Source organism: Phoca vitulina, unplaced genomic scaffold (assembly GCF_004348235.1).
Source record: "Phoca vitulina isolate PV1807 unplaced genomic scaffold, GSC_HSeal_1.0 scaffold22, whole genome shotgun sequence".
Lineage (NCBI taxonomy): Eukaryota > Metazoa > Chordata > Mammalia > Carnivora > Phocidae > Phoca > Phoca vitulina.
This window is the reverse complement of record NW_022589725.1, coordinates 34,939,147-34,953,733: the sequence shown is the minus strand read 5'-3', so window position 1 is coordinate 34,953,733 and position 14,587 is coordinate 34,939,147. Positions and strand designations below refer to the sequence as shown.

Here is a 14,587-nt window from a genome sequence, read left to right as displayed (position 1 = left end):
TGCGCTCTCCACATGGCCCCCTGGCCCCTTCCCAGGTTTGAGGCCCTGAGCTCCCAGCCACTGCTATCCATGTGTCCTCAGAGTGCTCACCTCTGGTCCTGGCAGACCCCTGCCTCTGACCTCATTTCCCACCAGCCTGTGGGTTCTCAGTGACCCAGCCTAGGATTGGGCTAAATGCATTCATTCCTTGTTCTCACACACAGCATGACAATGACCAGTCATCACAGCCCCATACCAGTTCTGAGTCTGGGAAGCCCCTAAACCATGTGGCTTATCTGGTCAAGCCCCATTTCCCTGATGTCCATGGCCTCCCGTGGCTCCAGGGCTCTTGTATCCCAGACTCAGATGGACAGTGCTTGGGGTCCAGGGCTCACAGGTAGAGTTTCAGTAGAACTTAATGGAGACTGCAGGTCCTATCTTGGGGGACTCCTCTCCTCCACAGGGCAAGTGAATTTGTGTGTGTGTGTGTGTGTGTGTGTGTGTGAGAGAGAGAGAGAGAGAGAGAGAGAGAGAGTGCACTCCAGTAACATCTTAGCAGAAAGGACATGAAATCCAGCAAAGGAAAGTAAGGCCTGCCTTGCATTTTATTTCATGAAATGAAAGAGATTTGGAGAGACGAGGTTAAAATAAATAAAATTTTAATGTTAAAATATACTTAGAAATAGATCCCTGCATGTAAATGCATATGCACACAGGACATGTCTCTGGGCCCGTGGGGGAAGCTAACCCAAACAGAGCACAAGCAGCGGTCACCCCCATCCCCAGGGTGTCCAAGCTGGTCCACACTGCCCTGCTGGCCTGCTCCAGACATCTGATTCCCTGTGGTTCCTGACTACCTGTCCATAAGGAAAGACAATTCCAAGATTTTGTTCCAAAAACACAGTCTTTCCTAAGACATTTACATATGACTTAGACTGTTCCACAAACAGCGGAGACCCATGGAGCCTTAAGCTGACCAGTCCCGCAAGCCCCTCCAAAGCTGGGTGATGGGTCTGCTGCCCGCACATGGGAAGTTCCATCAGTGTGTCAGAGGTGGAGGGGTGGAGGTTAGGGGGTAATTTTTGATGGAGCCTCCTGGCCCGAAGGAAAGAACACTTTTTAATCAGGATAAGTATATTAGGTCCAAGAAATGCAAAAATCTGTACCAGATCCAAACCCTAGTCCCTTAATTAGAGGAGGATCTTGAGAGGGGGAAGAGGAAACAGGGCAGGGGTTTCATCAGAAGAAAGTGGGCGTGGAAGTGGGTGTGCCTGGAAGAAAATCATGGGGCCTGATGGGGGGAGAGCAGGGAGAGATGCAGGAAAAGCAAGGACTTTGCAAGGCGAATGTCACTTGTCCCTGCTGCTTCCAAGTGGTGCAGTGTCCCTACCCATGAAACATCAGTTGGGTAAAACACAGGAACGAGAGGTAAAAGGAATGGCCTTTGAGTTTCATGGCCTCATTCAGTCTGGGGCAGAAATACTGCAATCTCTACCACCTGCCAGGCCCTGTGAGGTGAAGCCTGGCCAGTGTGTGTGCACATTTGAAATATACTTGGCCTTCTGAATTTTACCCAGCACCATGGTTAAAACAGACACATCTACTTATTTTTTTTTATTTTTAATCATGGTAAATACATATAAAGTCTACCATCTTCACCATTTTTAAGTATACAGTTCAGTAGTGTTAAATATAGTTACTCTGTTGTGAAACTAGTCTCCAGAACTCTTTCATCTTGCAAAACTGAAACTTAGTACCATTAAATAATTCCCCGTTAGACTGACTTATTTTTTTTTGAGAATTTCTTTATTGTTATGTTAATCACCATACATTACATCATTAGTTTTTGATGTAGTGTTCCATGATTCATTGTTTGTGCATAACACCCAGTACTCCACGCAGAATGTGCCCTCTTTAATACCCATCACCAGGCTAACCCATCCTCCCACCCCCCTCCCCTCTAGAACCCTCAGTTTGTTTTTCAGAGTCCATCGTCTCTCATGGTTCATCTCCCCCTCCGATTTCCCCCCTTCATTCTTCCCCTCCTACTATCTTCTTTTTTTTTTTTTAACATATAATGTATTATTTGTTTCAGAGGTATAGATCTGTGATTCAGCAGTCTTGCACAATTCACAGCACTCACCATAGCACATACCCTCCCCAATGTCTATCACCCAGCCACCCCATCCCTCCCACCCCACCCCCCACTTCAGCAACCCTCAGTTTGTTTCTTGAGATTAAGAATTCCTCATATCAGTGAGGTCATATGATACATGTCTTTCTCTGACTTATTTCGCTCAGCATAACACCCTCCAGTTCCATCCACGTCGTTGCAAATGGCAAGATCTCATTCCTTTTGATGACTGCATAATATTCCATTGTATATATATACCACTTCTTCTTTATCCATTCATCTGTCGATGGACATCTTGGCTCTTTCCACAGTTTGGCTATTGTGGACATTGCTGCTATAAACATCGGGGTGCACGTACCCCTTCAGATCCCTACATTTGTATCTTTGGGGTAAATAACCAGTAGACTGACTTATTTTTAATGATTATTTTCTTCAAGAGAATTTCATCTCCTGCTATCATCCATGTTTGCCTACTTCCTTCTTCACATTCCCCATCTCTGTCTCTCTCTCTCTCTTTCTCAATCCATCTCTCTATCTCTCTACACACACGCGCGCACACACACACACACGTGCATGCGCCTACACACGAACAACACAGCTTACTCTGAAGGCGTTATTGCCCTTTGCCTCTCTTAGTGTGACCATTGTTGACATTTACAGGAGAAGAAACACAAGTTCCCCAATTCACAGAGACCCCACAGGGGAAGACTGTTTCTTCTGCAGGAGTTCTCCTAGCCCAGGTGACCTGTGGACTCAGAACTCTCAGGAAGAAGGAGCCTCGGGCCAAAAAGGAGGCTTCCAGAAGGAACCTGTTGAGTTAGCACCCACTGTCTTCAGACCTCTGGAAGGGGTTATTACCCAATCAAAAAGGAATCCCTCCTCAGATTTGCAGTGGGGAATGGAATCGGACCTCACTCCATCCTTTGTACTCAGGGACAAACTTATTCCTGGTGGTGGGTCACCAAGTTGGCCAAAGTTAAGGGGCTTCCCTTGAGGCCAAAAAAAAAGAAAAAAAGAAAAAGAAAAAGGAATTGGACATACCCATCTTTTGTCACCACCTAATAAGAAACTAGGAAACAAAATAAGCAGAGAGGCGTGCATGAGGAAACCGCATTGGTAACACGGTGCGTGCCATTTATCTCTTCACAGAAAAAGGTAGAGATGGTGGTGGTGGGGTGGTGCTCCAGAATCCCCTAAGCATCCGCACACTGCTTCTTCATCACCATGAATTCACCATTCCAGGGGAGTGCTCCGACCAAAAAACTGCACATTACTTTCTGAAAAAGACCACAACCACAACAAAATCAGTAATGCCAAAAAAGAGGGGAAAAAATGTCCTGTTGCTAGCTGGAGGATGGGTCATCAGCCATCATTGAGTGCTCCTAGGAATCCCCTAGACCTTTACAGCCATCAGCAGATACCTGGAGGGGTCTCTGTTCCCATAAGAACCAGGGACAGACAGCAAATACTAACAATCATCATGTTTTTTTGGGAGATCAGATGCAAACTTGATTTTATTTTTAATTCTCTCTAATATTTTCTATAATGTAAATAAAGCAATTCTGTCAGATATAAACTAATATATGTTATCTTAATAATTAAATAATGTCTTTTAAGTCTAATAATGTCTTTTGTTCTAATAACAAGAGCAATTCGGAGGGCTCTAGGGCCTACCAGCTGTTATTCCAAAGAGCCCGTCTCTCCATTTCAAAATACCATAGAAATGGCAAATGAAATATTCTATGTGTGTGTGATAGGTGGATGGATGGATAGATGGATGGATAGGAAGGTAGGTAGATAGATAGATAAATAGCTAGATAATAGAAAAATCTAGCTAGTTAGATAGATAGCTGGATAATACATATATAGCAGTCCTGGAAAAACAGCAAAGAGCATCTTAGATAATTGGAAACATTGAGATGCTATTAGGAGTCAGAGAAAAGAAAGCCTGGTCTCTGCTGAGTTTTGGACGCATGCAAAGGAGGATTATGCAGGTCTTTCTCCCCGCAGAAACCCACAAAAAAACACCAAATCAAGAGGGTTTTATAGGCAAATTACACAAAACCTTGGCAACCCAAAGCTCTTGTGGTCCCTAAATTGATCCAGAACACACACACAAAAGATGGAAAGTCCTCATTCTCATTACACCAGACCAGAAAAATCCTGAAACCAAAATATAACAGAGGAATAAATTATAACTCAAACTCCCCTAAAACAAAAATCCTAAAAAAAAAAAAAAAAAAAAATACTGGCAAATGAAAGGCATTTGCGTATTAAACAATTGCTATCCCTAACACAGTGTTTCCCAGACTTTCCCAGTGATATGAAATATGTGGGGTGTCTGCACCTGGAAATTCTGATGGAATAAATTTGGGATGAGGCCATGGAACGTGTGTGTGTGGTTTCACCACATGCTCCAAGTGATTCTTTTTTTTTAATTTTATTTTTAAGTAATCTCTACACCCAATGCAGGGTTCAAATTCACAACCCTGAGATCAAGAGTTGCACACTCCACCAACTAAGCCAGCCAGGCACCCCTGATTCTTAAAATCAGGGAAGATTAAGAGTACTTAATGTATATAATTCCTATATAAAAATCCCTAAAAAAAAAAAAGTGGCATATTGAATTTCACCATATTCTAAAAGACAAGGGTGGACATAACCCATCATGCCCAACAGAATGGTTCCCACAAAGAAAGGTGGCAAGAAGAAGGGACTGTTCTGCCATCAGTGAGTTGACCAGAGAATATGCCATCCATGCTCACAGCACATCAATGGAGAAGCCTTCAAGAAGTGTGCCCCCAGGGCACTCAGGGAGAGCTAGAAATTTGCCGTGAAAGGGATGGATGTGCATACTGACACCAGGCTCAACAAAGCTGTCTGGCCCAAAGGAGTAAAGAATGTCCCATGCCACATCTGTGTGCAGTTGTCCAGAAAATGCAATGAAGACAGACATTCCCTGAACAAGCTTATACATTGAGGTACTAGGTACTCGTCACCACTTTGAACAACCTGCAGTCAGTCAACGTGGATAAGAACTAACTAAGGCAATCCAAGCAATAAGATCCCCCCCTAAAAAAACCATCTTCCAGATATGTAAGAATGACAAAACATTAGTGAATCTATTACTTTATTTCACTAATGGGTCAAAGAAGAAGAATTATTTAGTATACTTGGTAGATGCTGGAAGAATAATTGATAGAAGAAACGTAATTTAAAAAATAACTCTTGGCTGTCCATCAACAGATGAATGGATAAGAAGATGTGGTATATATATACAATGGAATATTATGCCGCCATCAAAAAATGAAATCTTGCCATTTGCAACAACATGGATGGAACTAGAGGGTATTATGCTAAGCGAAATAAGTCAATCAGAGAAAGACAAGTATCATGTGATCTCACTGACATGAGGATTTTGAGAAACAAGACAGAGGATCATAGGGAAAGGGAGGAAAAAATGGAACAAGATGAAACCAGAGAGGGAGACAAACCATAAGAGACTCCTAATCTCAGGAAACAAACAGGGTTGCTGGAGTGGAGAGGGGTGGGAGGGATGGGGTAGCTGGGTGATGGACACTGGGGAGGGTATGTGCTATGGTGAGTGCTGTGAATTGTGTAAGACTGATGAATCACAGACTTGTACCCCTGAAACAAATAATACATTATATGTTAACAAAATTTAAAAAAAGAAAGAAAAAAATAACTCTTGGCAAATGGAATTGGAGGAATTCCAGAAATCAGCACTTGATATAATATTTAATAATAGGATATAAATACTGAAAGCACTGCCATCAAAGCTGGGAATAAGAAAAACTGCCCAGCATTATTACTCTTCAGCTTTATTCCAAAGACTTGGAAAGAAAAAAAAAAAACTGTTTTCATTATTGGTAAGTGTGCGCTTAAAAACGTGCACCTTAAAATTTGGGATGGTCCATGGAAACCTTAGATAAGTGAGCTCCTTCAGGACAATTCTCTTTAATTCTTTTTAAGATTTTCTACAACCAGGTAAAAAGCAACAACTTTTCTATAATCCCAATGGGTCCAGTAGAAAATATAAATTTGAACCAACCATACTTCTACTAATAATAAAAGATAAACAAAAGTAACATAAAAGCCACATGGCATAAAGACATGCTCCCTGCTTAAATGTTTGTCCTGATGGGTATCTGCTGTTAACTGGAAATGATCAGATTTATAAAGTTTGAGCATACAGAGGCAGTTTTAGTGAAACATAGTGGAAGTGCACTTTGTTAATAGGCCCTTGCAATTTCCTGTGGCAAGGCCAAATGAAGCAGTGGTTCTCAAAGTATGGTCCCACAGCCAGCAGCAGCAGCTGGGAACTTGTTAAGAATGCAAACTTTTGGTTCCCAATCCAGACCTACTGAGTCCAAAACTCTGCAGGTAGGACCTGGCCATCTGGGTTTATCGAGGCTTCCAGGTAATTCTGATGCCTGCTCACATAAAGAACCACTGGTGTAAACAAAAGCAAAGACACATCTCTTGGGCAAACCTGCAGAAAGCCTTCACCAATATCACACTAAGGACTTAGATGAATCTGGGGTTCTCCCCACCTCTGAGATCAGAAATATGGGCTTGAGGCTAAAAGCCCCTGGCCCAGGTCAGCCCTTTGGTGGGGGTCTTTGGGCTTTTCCATGACCTTCCTGGAAATCATGGTTGAGCCTGGCAAGAATCAACTGTAACCCTAGGGGGATGGGAACAATGTCTGGCCTAGTCACTGCTTAATCTCTAGCACCCAAAATACCACCTGGTGCATAGTAAGCTTTAATACATAGCTGAGTGGATGAATGAGTTTCCTTTCGTGCCTTCACAAAGATGAGCAGCTCTGGGGCCAGGAATGGCTAGGTTGCTCATCTGGGTCCAAGAGGACACTTTCAATGAATAGTGTTGTCAAGTTTTCCTGCACCAAAAGGCCAGAGTGGATGAAGCCCTTGCAATAAGAGTGACCCTGACAACATTCTGCCCCTAGGATGAGGTATAAGGAAAGGCTCAGAGGGGTTCATCATATTCCCTTGTTCTCTACCCTCTGCTCTAAAGCCCACTTCCGGGGCAAAACTTTGGGAGTAATCCAGACCTCAGAGAGAGGATACAGGCACCTCGAGTTCTTCTGTCTAGGGCTCAGAGCAGCCAAGACCATCACAAAATGTTGATCACCTACCTTTTCCAGTTTAGAGTTCTCTTGAATGGCACAGTTTTCAGTACTATTTGAAAACTTTCTGCAATTGCTGCGGCCAATTTCAACATCAATAAAGTATTCCAAACGATCTGTAACCTGTCAATTAACATGGTGCAATTTTATTCAAAAGATTTTTATTTTACTTTTTTAAAGTTTTTGCCAAAAAAAAAAATCTAAAAAACACTCTCCCCCTCATCCTTTCTCCCTATCTCCTACTCCCTATCCCCTCTTTCCAACATACCTTTAGAGGAAGGCCTGGATTCCTCTGTATACTGATAGCAGTTGGACCCTGGAAACCATTCCCTGGAGCTGTATCCTCGGGGAAAAGTCTCCTTTCCAGTGTGGGGCCCCAATGAAGGTGAAACCTTCTAATTCCATTTTCTGTCCCAAAGTCCAGGGCATGCCTCATGCTCCATGAAGGATCAGGGAGAAGGATGAGGTCACCAGAACCATCAGCTCTCCTGGGCCTGAGATATTACAGGTTCCCACAGGCCAGAAGAAAGGACAGGCCCTGCAGCCACATTGGATGCTCCTCCCTGATTCCTTTTCCACAACCCCCTCAGAGTCTGTTACCTGGTGACATTTCCTGCTTTGGAGGGCTTCTCCACAACCTCAGCAAGCAGTCCTTAAAGGGCCCATGCCGGCTGGAGTTGGTCTTGCTGTTCTCTGTTGAGTGTTTAGTAAGCAGAGAAGCAGTGGGTTTACAGCAAGGCATCAGTAGTTCCTGAACTCATTAATGGCTGAGTGTGGTTAAGGCCACTCGAGAAGCTCATTTAAATCAGCTTTCATCTGGTTTTAAGAGATTACAGCAGGAGACAAAAGGGGTATCTTTCCTCATTGCTATCTTCAAGCCTTTAATAAAATTGTATTACATTTTAGCTACATTCCAAAGAATTAACAAGGTGACTCTGGCCTGCCATGGGGGAGAAGCTGGTTAGTTGACATCAAGAAGAGACTGGCAGAGCTGCCCGTTGGGTTGGAGAGTTAAGTTGGGTACCTTCAAGGCCCTGAATGGTCTAGTCCCTGCCCACCTCTCTGTCCAGTCACACTGGCTCCTTTGAGTTGCTGAATGGGCCATGCCCCTTCCCAGTGGCAGCCAGCTATGCGTAACTGCTCTTCCCAACCCCCGTGCAGCCCCCCAATCCTCCTGGGCTCCCCTCCTGTAACAGATGCTGTGAGTGGTGTCCATGTCCTTTGCTCTTCCCAAACACACTGCCACTTCCTGGGGCTCCCTGCCTGGAGGTTTCCTGACCAGCAAGAGCCAAGAGCAGTTCTTAGCCAACAATGGATGGGAGTTGATGGGTAAGCAACTGAGCTTCCCTCCTGCAGGGTGGCCAAACTCTGAGGCAGGCTCTGCATCCTTTCCCGAGGCCCCAGGGAGGCCCATTGCGGTCATCTGCACAGTAACTCACTCTGTTCTGGCCACTTCTCTGACTTCTCTCCCCTCTCATCCAGCCTCCTGGTGCTTACTGGGATGGCCTCCCAAATAAACTACTGGCACTTGAATTCTAGCACTGGGATCTGTTGTGGGAAACCTAAACGAAAACACTTCCCACCAGCATCCTTCACCTGATTCCCTCCTAGTCTGCCCTCAGGTTTGGCAGCAATATCACTCCCTAGAGAGGTGGTTCTTGGCCTTGACTGTGTATTGGGATCACCTGGAAAGTTTTAACACCTACTGATACCTGGGTCCTACCTAGAGATCCTCATTTAATTGGTGATGGTGAGGCCAGTGCGGTAGGACATTTGCAAGCTCCTCAGGTGAGAGCCTATCCGAGGAACCCTTCCTCTGACCTCCAGACTCCTGGGTACCATGCCACCAGGTCAGATGCCCCAGCTCTCATTCCGGGTTTGGCACTGTTTCTTTCTGATTAGACTGCTGGCTCCCTAGGAGTGTGATTATTTCTGTCCATCTCACCACCCCATGTACATCCACTGGCATAGGGCTGCTTGGGAGAAACTCACTGAATATGTGTGCTACTTGGATACCAAAGAGAGACAACTGCAAAGGGGTCTGGAGAAGTTACAAGAGCCAGAATCCATCCCCCTACTTCAAAGGGATGCAGGAGTTCCCCAGGGGATTGTGCAGCGTGCCAGTCAATAAACAGAGCGCCATCAGCATGATATACTGGAAATACGGGCTGTTGGTTCACAAGGTCCCAAAGGGATGGGGTCATAAGTGCCAACATGTACACTGGCTCAGTTCCTGCAAATGGACATGCCATATGGAGAATATAAAAACTGAAGTCAACCCTGCCAACAAGGACCTCTCTGCTGAGTATCCTTACAATTCACTCTCGCAAGTTTCATGGTGGAATTACAAGCCACACCACCAACCCGCAGACTAAGGATGGTACAGTCAGTTCAGTTCCAGCTCTGGGGGCTTTATCTTGACCATGGCATGCAGGACCACATGATGCAAGCTCCGGGAAGCATCATTCTCAATGGAATTCAACTAAGCAATGCTTCCTAGCCTTGGGCCATGCATGACCCTGCGAGGAGGGATACATTTTTATGAACATAGAATCAGAATGTCTCCACTTCTACTAAACAAATGTTGGATTCCAAGAATTATAGACTATAGGAGGAGAGACTTTATTACCTACACATTAGATAAGCCGCATGTCTCTTTTCAACCGCACAATCTACGTTATACGGATAAATTGAAATGTTGCCCATGGCAGCATTATTGCAAAATATTCGTGGCACTCAATTTGTCTCCCAGCCCTAGCAAATACAAATCATGAACATGTGATTTGCAGTTTGGAGTTTACATGAGTTAGCACACATAAAGTACTTAGAACAGTGGAAGCATATATAGAAAGTGCAGTGGTGTCACAGTGATCTGCAAATGTGTAAGTACTTGATCACTCACATATTTAGTACTTTTATATATCATTGTTTTTCTCCCATGCCCACCCTTTCAGTCCAGCTTCAATCTCTCCCACCATAGGCACACATGCATGGTGCGAGGCAACACCTTTACCTGTAGCTGGACTTGTACTGTCTTGATCACCTGGAAGAGGTACTTATCCTCACTCTCTTTGTTGTATTCTTGCATGGCAAACCAGAGACACTGCTTCACGTTGGCATTTGAGGCATTGATCACTTTCAATTCCCTCAACACCTTGACCTTATTCTTGCCTGGGTCTGTGCTGGTCACCAGGGCCACCAAAATGGTGAGCAGGAGCAAGCAGGACCCCCAGGATCTAGTCATGATCCCTCCGTCCAGGGACACAAGTGAGCCTCCTCGTCCTCCCATGGCTGGAGCTTCAGATGGGGTGGGATGGATGCGGTCGCTGCAGGTTCAAAGATCTAAAACAGCTTCAGCCCAGCTGGATTCAAGAAAGAACCATTAGGTTCACCCTTTAGGGCTACCCCTGTCTCCAAGGAAATCAACCCACAAGAAACAAGTTAAAGAGTCCCTGTTACCAGCCATCCGCCCTCCATCCCCCAGATGTGGTCTGCAATTTCATGGAGAACACTTAGACCCAGGTCTGCCAGGACCTACCTGGGTCACCTCACCGCCCACTCCTGTTTCTGCACCTCAGCCTGTAAGATGTGACTGTGAAAAGTGTTGCTGCCCCAAGTTTCCTGGCCCCGGCTCTCTGGGGACTTTCCAACCTGCCGTACCCACTGGCTGCCCCCTCTTCCTTGTGTAGTTGGCTGTGGCCCACACCCCAGCCCGTGGTTCTCCTGGGTCTCTAGCACTCAGTTTGTGCCTAAGCCCTGGTCAGGGGTCTCCCTCAGTCCTGAACTCTGCTCTGCCCATGCCCCTGTAGGCAGGGCACACTTTGTGACGTAATCCAGCACCTGTGATATAGCCACTGTCCTCCGGTGCAGACAGCTCACACACAGCAGGCAAGCTGTGAGGACCACCCAGAGGTCTCCTGCCCACCTGTGCAGTGACCCCAGCTTCCCAAATGCCTGGCCTCTGACCCCTCTGTTTGGACCAATAGCACCTCCCTCTGCCGTCCTGCAAGGGTGAGGGTCACCCAGCCAACCTGATGGCCGAACCTGTGCCTTAGCGGGAGGGGGCCCATGCATCCCCTGAGCTCTTGGAAATTCTGCTTCTCTGTGAAAATCCCAAATCAATGTCCAGCAAGTTCCTGGAGGGGCCGAGAGGTGGGCATTGGTCCCAGGGCCAGAAGATTGATGGGCTCTTGACCATGAGAAGTGGCAATATATAGGAAACAATATGCAGGTATAAGTCTGCCTGGCAGGTTGTAAATTGTTGCAGTGTGAATATACCATATTGTATTTTAACTGCCTATTAATGGATGTTTTGTTTCCCATTTACAGCTGTTACAAACAGTACTGTAGTGGACAATACTTTTCGAATATCTTTGTGAAATTACCCAGGTATTTCTGTATAATAAACAACTAGATGGAAAATTGATGCAAAAGCTTCACTTAAATTAAAATTTAGTATATATTGCCCAACTGTTAATCATGTATTAATAATGTATTAATGATTTTGAAATTTTGCTACATGTTAAAAGCACCTGGGGAGTTTTAAGAAGGACCTAGGCCACTCCGACCAATAAAATCAATCTTGGGCGAGGGCCCAGCGACGAGGAAGCCATCCCAGGTTCCAGTGTGTAGCCGTGTCTGAGAACCAGTGTGCTGCATTTGTGCCTCTTGAGTATCAATATACACGTGAACCAGGAGGCAAAACACTAAAAATGATCTTCATAAATAAAAACTTTTATTAAAAAATGCAAGTCATCTTGATCCCACTTTATGTGCACCCACATCTTCAACCACATCTCTAATAGCCTCTCCCACCACACCAAGGACCAAGTGGCACCCTGCTTCTACACCCAGGCCCAGCCTCCTTACCAGGGCTTGATATTCCCTCACCTCCACCCAGAGGCTCAGCCACCTGCAAGTCTCAATATGAATGTCACTGCCTCCACCCAAATCTAAAGTGTCTCTCCCACCTACTCCCAGCTACTCTTGACTACCCTCACCTATTCCCAGCTACTCCCCTCTACTCCTAGCTACTCCCCCTACTCTCACCTACTCCCACCTATCCCCAACTACTCCTGTCTATTCCCAGCTATTCCCACTTACTTCCAGCTACTCCCAGCTACTCCTGCAAGAGTCATTCATTGCTCCTCAGGCCAAGCGGATAATTAAGGACCAACCCCAAAGACATAGCCCAGTAGACAGGGAGCCCACTTCAGAAGGTCTTTGGAGCAAGGAGTCCCACCACCCCAGGTCCCACTGAGCCTGCGTTGCTAGAGTAACTCCATAAACTGCCCCTTAACCCTTTCCTAATTAATTGACAAGTTCAAAACATCTGTTTGATTTTCTCTGACTCTAGGCGCATTTGAGTTTTTTGTTTGCTTGTCTTTTTCTTTTCTTACAAACCCTAGTGGCCCAGAGTTTGCTTAAACATCATCCTTTCCTTTGTTCATGATGCACCTGGCATTGGTTCATGTGTGGCTGTATAAGACAGCGAACAACCCACAATCCATCACCTAAACCAAGAGCCAGAATATTATCAATATTGACAATATGTGCTCCTTTGTTATCCAGAACACCCCGTATCATCCCTGCCTTTACTCAAGAGTTTAATCACCAGTGTCTGCATACCTGACATGCTCAGTTTTGCTCGGTTTTGTACTCTATAAAAGAGTATCTACCACAGTGTATGTAAGACTCCTGGGACTTAGATTTTTACATTCAGCGTTATATAACCAAGTGTTACAGACTAAGTCATTGCTGCAATCCTCCAAGCTCTCCTGTTTAAGAATACTTCCTCTGTACCCTTTGCAGTGACTTCTCAGGGCCTCCCCTACAGTGGATGGAATATATTTCTCCATTCATGTGATGGGTTTGAGCATATGGCTGGTTTACCACTGTGCAGTAGAGGCAGAAGTGACCATGTGTCAGGATAATGGTGAGATGTGAAGACATACTGCATTTGTCCACTTGTCCTCAGGTGATTTTCCAAGGTAAGGGGTGCCCAGGGATGTAGTCTGAGAATGTGCTATGTAGGAACACCTAGTCTGGACTCCAGAACAATGTTCTGAACCCACCTGAAAGTGAGTCCACGTGCATCAACCTAAAGTGAAGCCACAGCAGCATGCCTCCTAGAGCAGTGTAGTGTAAGTGCCTGATGTAAAGTTTATTGATTGCAATGTAAGTAATATATGGAGCTATTGACTTCCAAGTCATTCATTTCAAAGATGTCTACCTCAAACAAACACTGCAGCTTTAGGACACAGCTACTAGCAAACAACAAGATAAGGAAGCAGGCCACCCCACCCATGAATGTCTCTTTTTCAGAAAGCCCTGGGTGACTTAGATACCTGACCATGTGAGTGACCCTGCTTCTCCCTTCCTATGCTCCACCTCTTGCTCTTTTTTTTAAGTTTTTTTTTTTTAATTTATTTAAGTAACCTCTACACTCAACATGGGGCTCAATCTCACGACCCTGAAATCAAGAGTCACACACTCTTCCAACTGAGCCATCCAGATGTCCCTCCACTTCTGGCTCTTACGCTTTAAATTCACTGATAAAGAGTGAACCCATAAAACCCTGGATACCCCACCCTCAGCCTCTAATAAAGGTGAAGCCCCAGGTCTGTGCTCTCTCTCTCTCTCTCTCTCTCTCTATTGAGACCTAACTGTACCAGGGAGGTGTACCATGTACCCACTAGGACTTGTGAGTAAATAAATTTTGTTTTCCAAAGTTCCCTGATGGTTTTGCTGAGGTGTGTCTTGCTATTATAATTGAACCACAAGGGCCAGTCCAACCACATTGTCCTGGTGGGGCATAGGGGGAATATCTGTGGGGCTTGCTATTAGAAAAGACAGGCCCAAGTGTTGCCTCAAGCAACACTGTGAATAGGCTGACAACTGTCAACCAAGCTGCAGTCAGCCTTCAGACCCATACACCAGATAATGGATGCTTGTTTTGGTTCACTACAAGGGTAAGGAATAAGTTAGTATGCAGTATTTCTTTGCCAAGAGCTGACTAGTACGCTAAAATACACCCAATTAAAACAGTATTGCTTCTGTGTTCCCACTTCTGCAGACGTTGGCACTTCTACTTTTCTCCTTTACATCAGTTCATTTTTCTCTTTCTTATCTTGTTGTCCTCTCCTGCTGCCTTCTGAGAGCATTTCCCAGACAGCTTGTCCACCCCATGATTCACTCCTCTCGTGTCCATCTTAATACCCTATCCATTTCCCTGCTATACCTATTCACCCCTTGGGTTTTTTATATCTAGTATTTCCATGTGATTCTTTTTTTCTTCTTTTTTT

At 45.1% G+C, this 14,587-nt stretch overlaps 1 protein-coding gene across 1 annotated transcript; it reads right to left on the bottom strand.

Annotated features, from left to right (window-relative positions):
• Positions 1 to 3,306: 3,306 nt before the first annotated feature.
• Positions 3,307 to 10,527, bottom strand: CST8 (cystatin 8). The gene is made up of 3 exons (XM_032419972.1): positions 10,297 to 10,527; positions 7,293 to 7,406; positions 3,307 to 3,390 (listed from the first exon to the last, which is right to left on the bottom strand). Exons 1-3 carry the CDS (start codon positions 10,525 to 10,527, stop codon positions 3,307 to 3,309), a joined length of 429 nt encoding a protein of 142 aa, XP_032275863.1.
• Between the last annotated feature and the right edge of the window lie 4,060 nt (positions 10,528 to 14,587).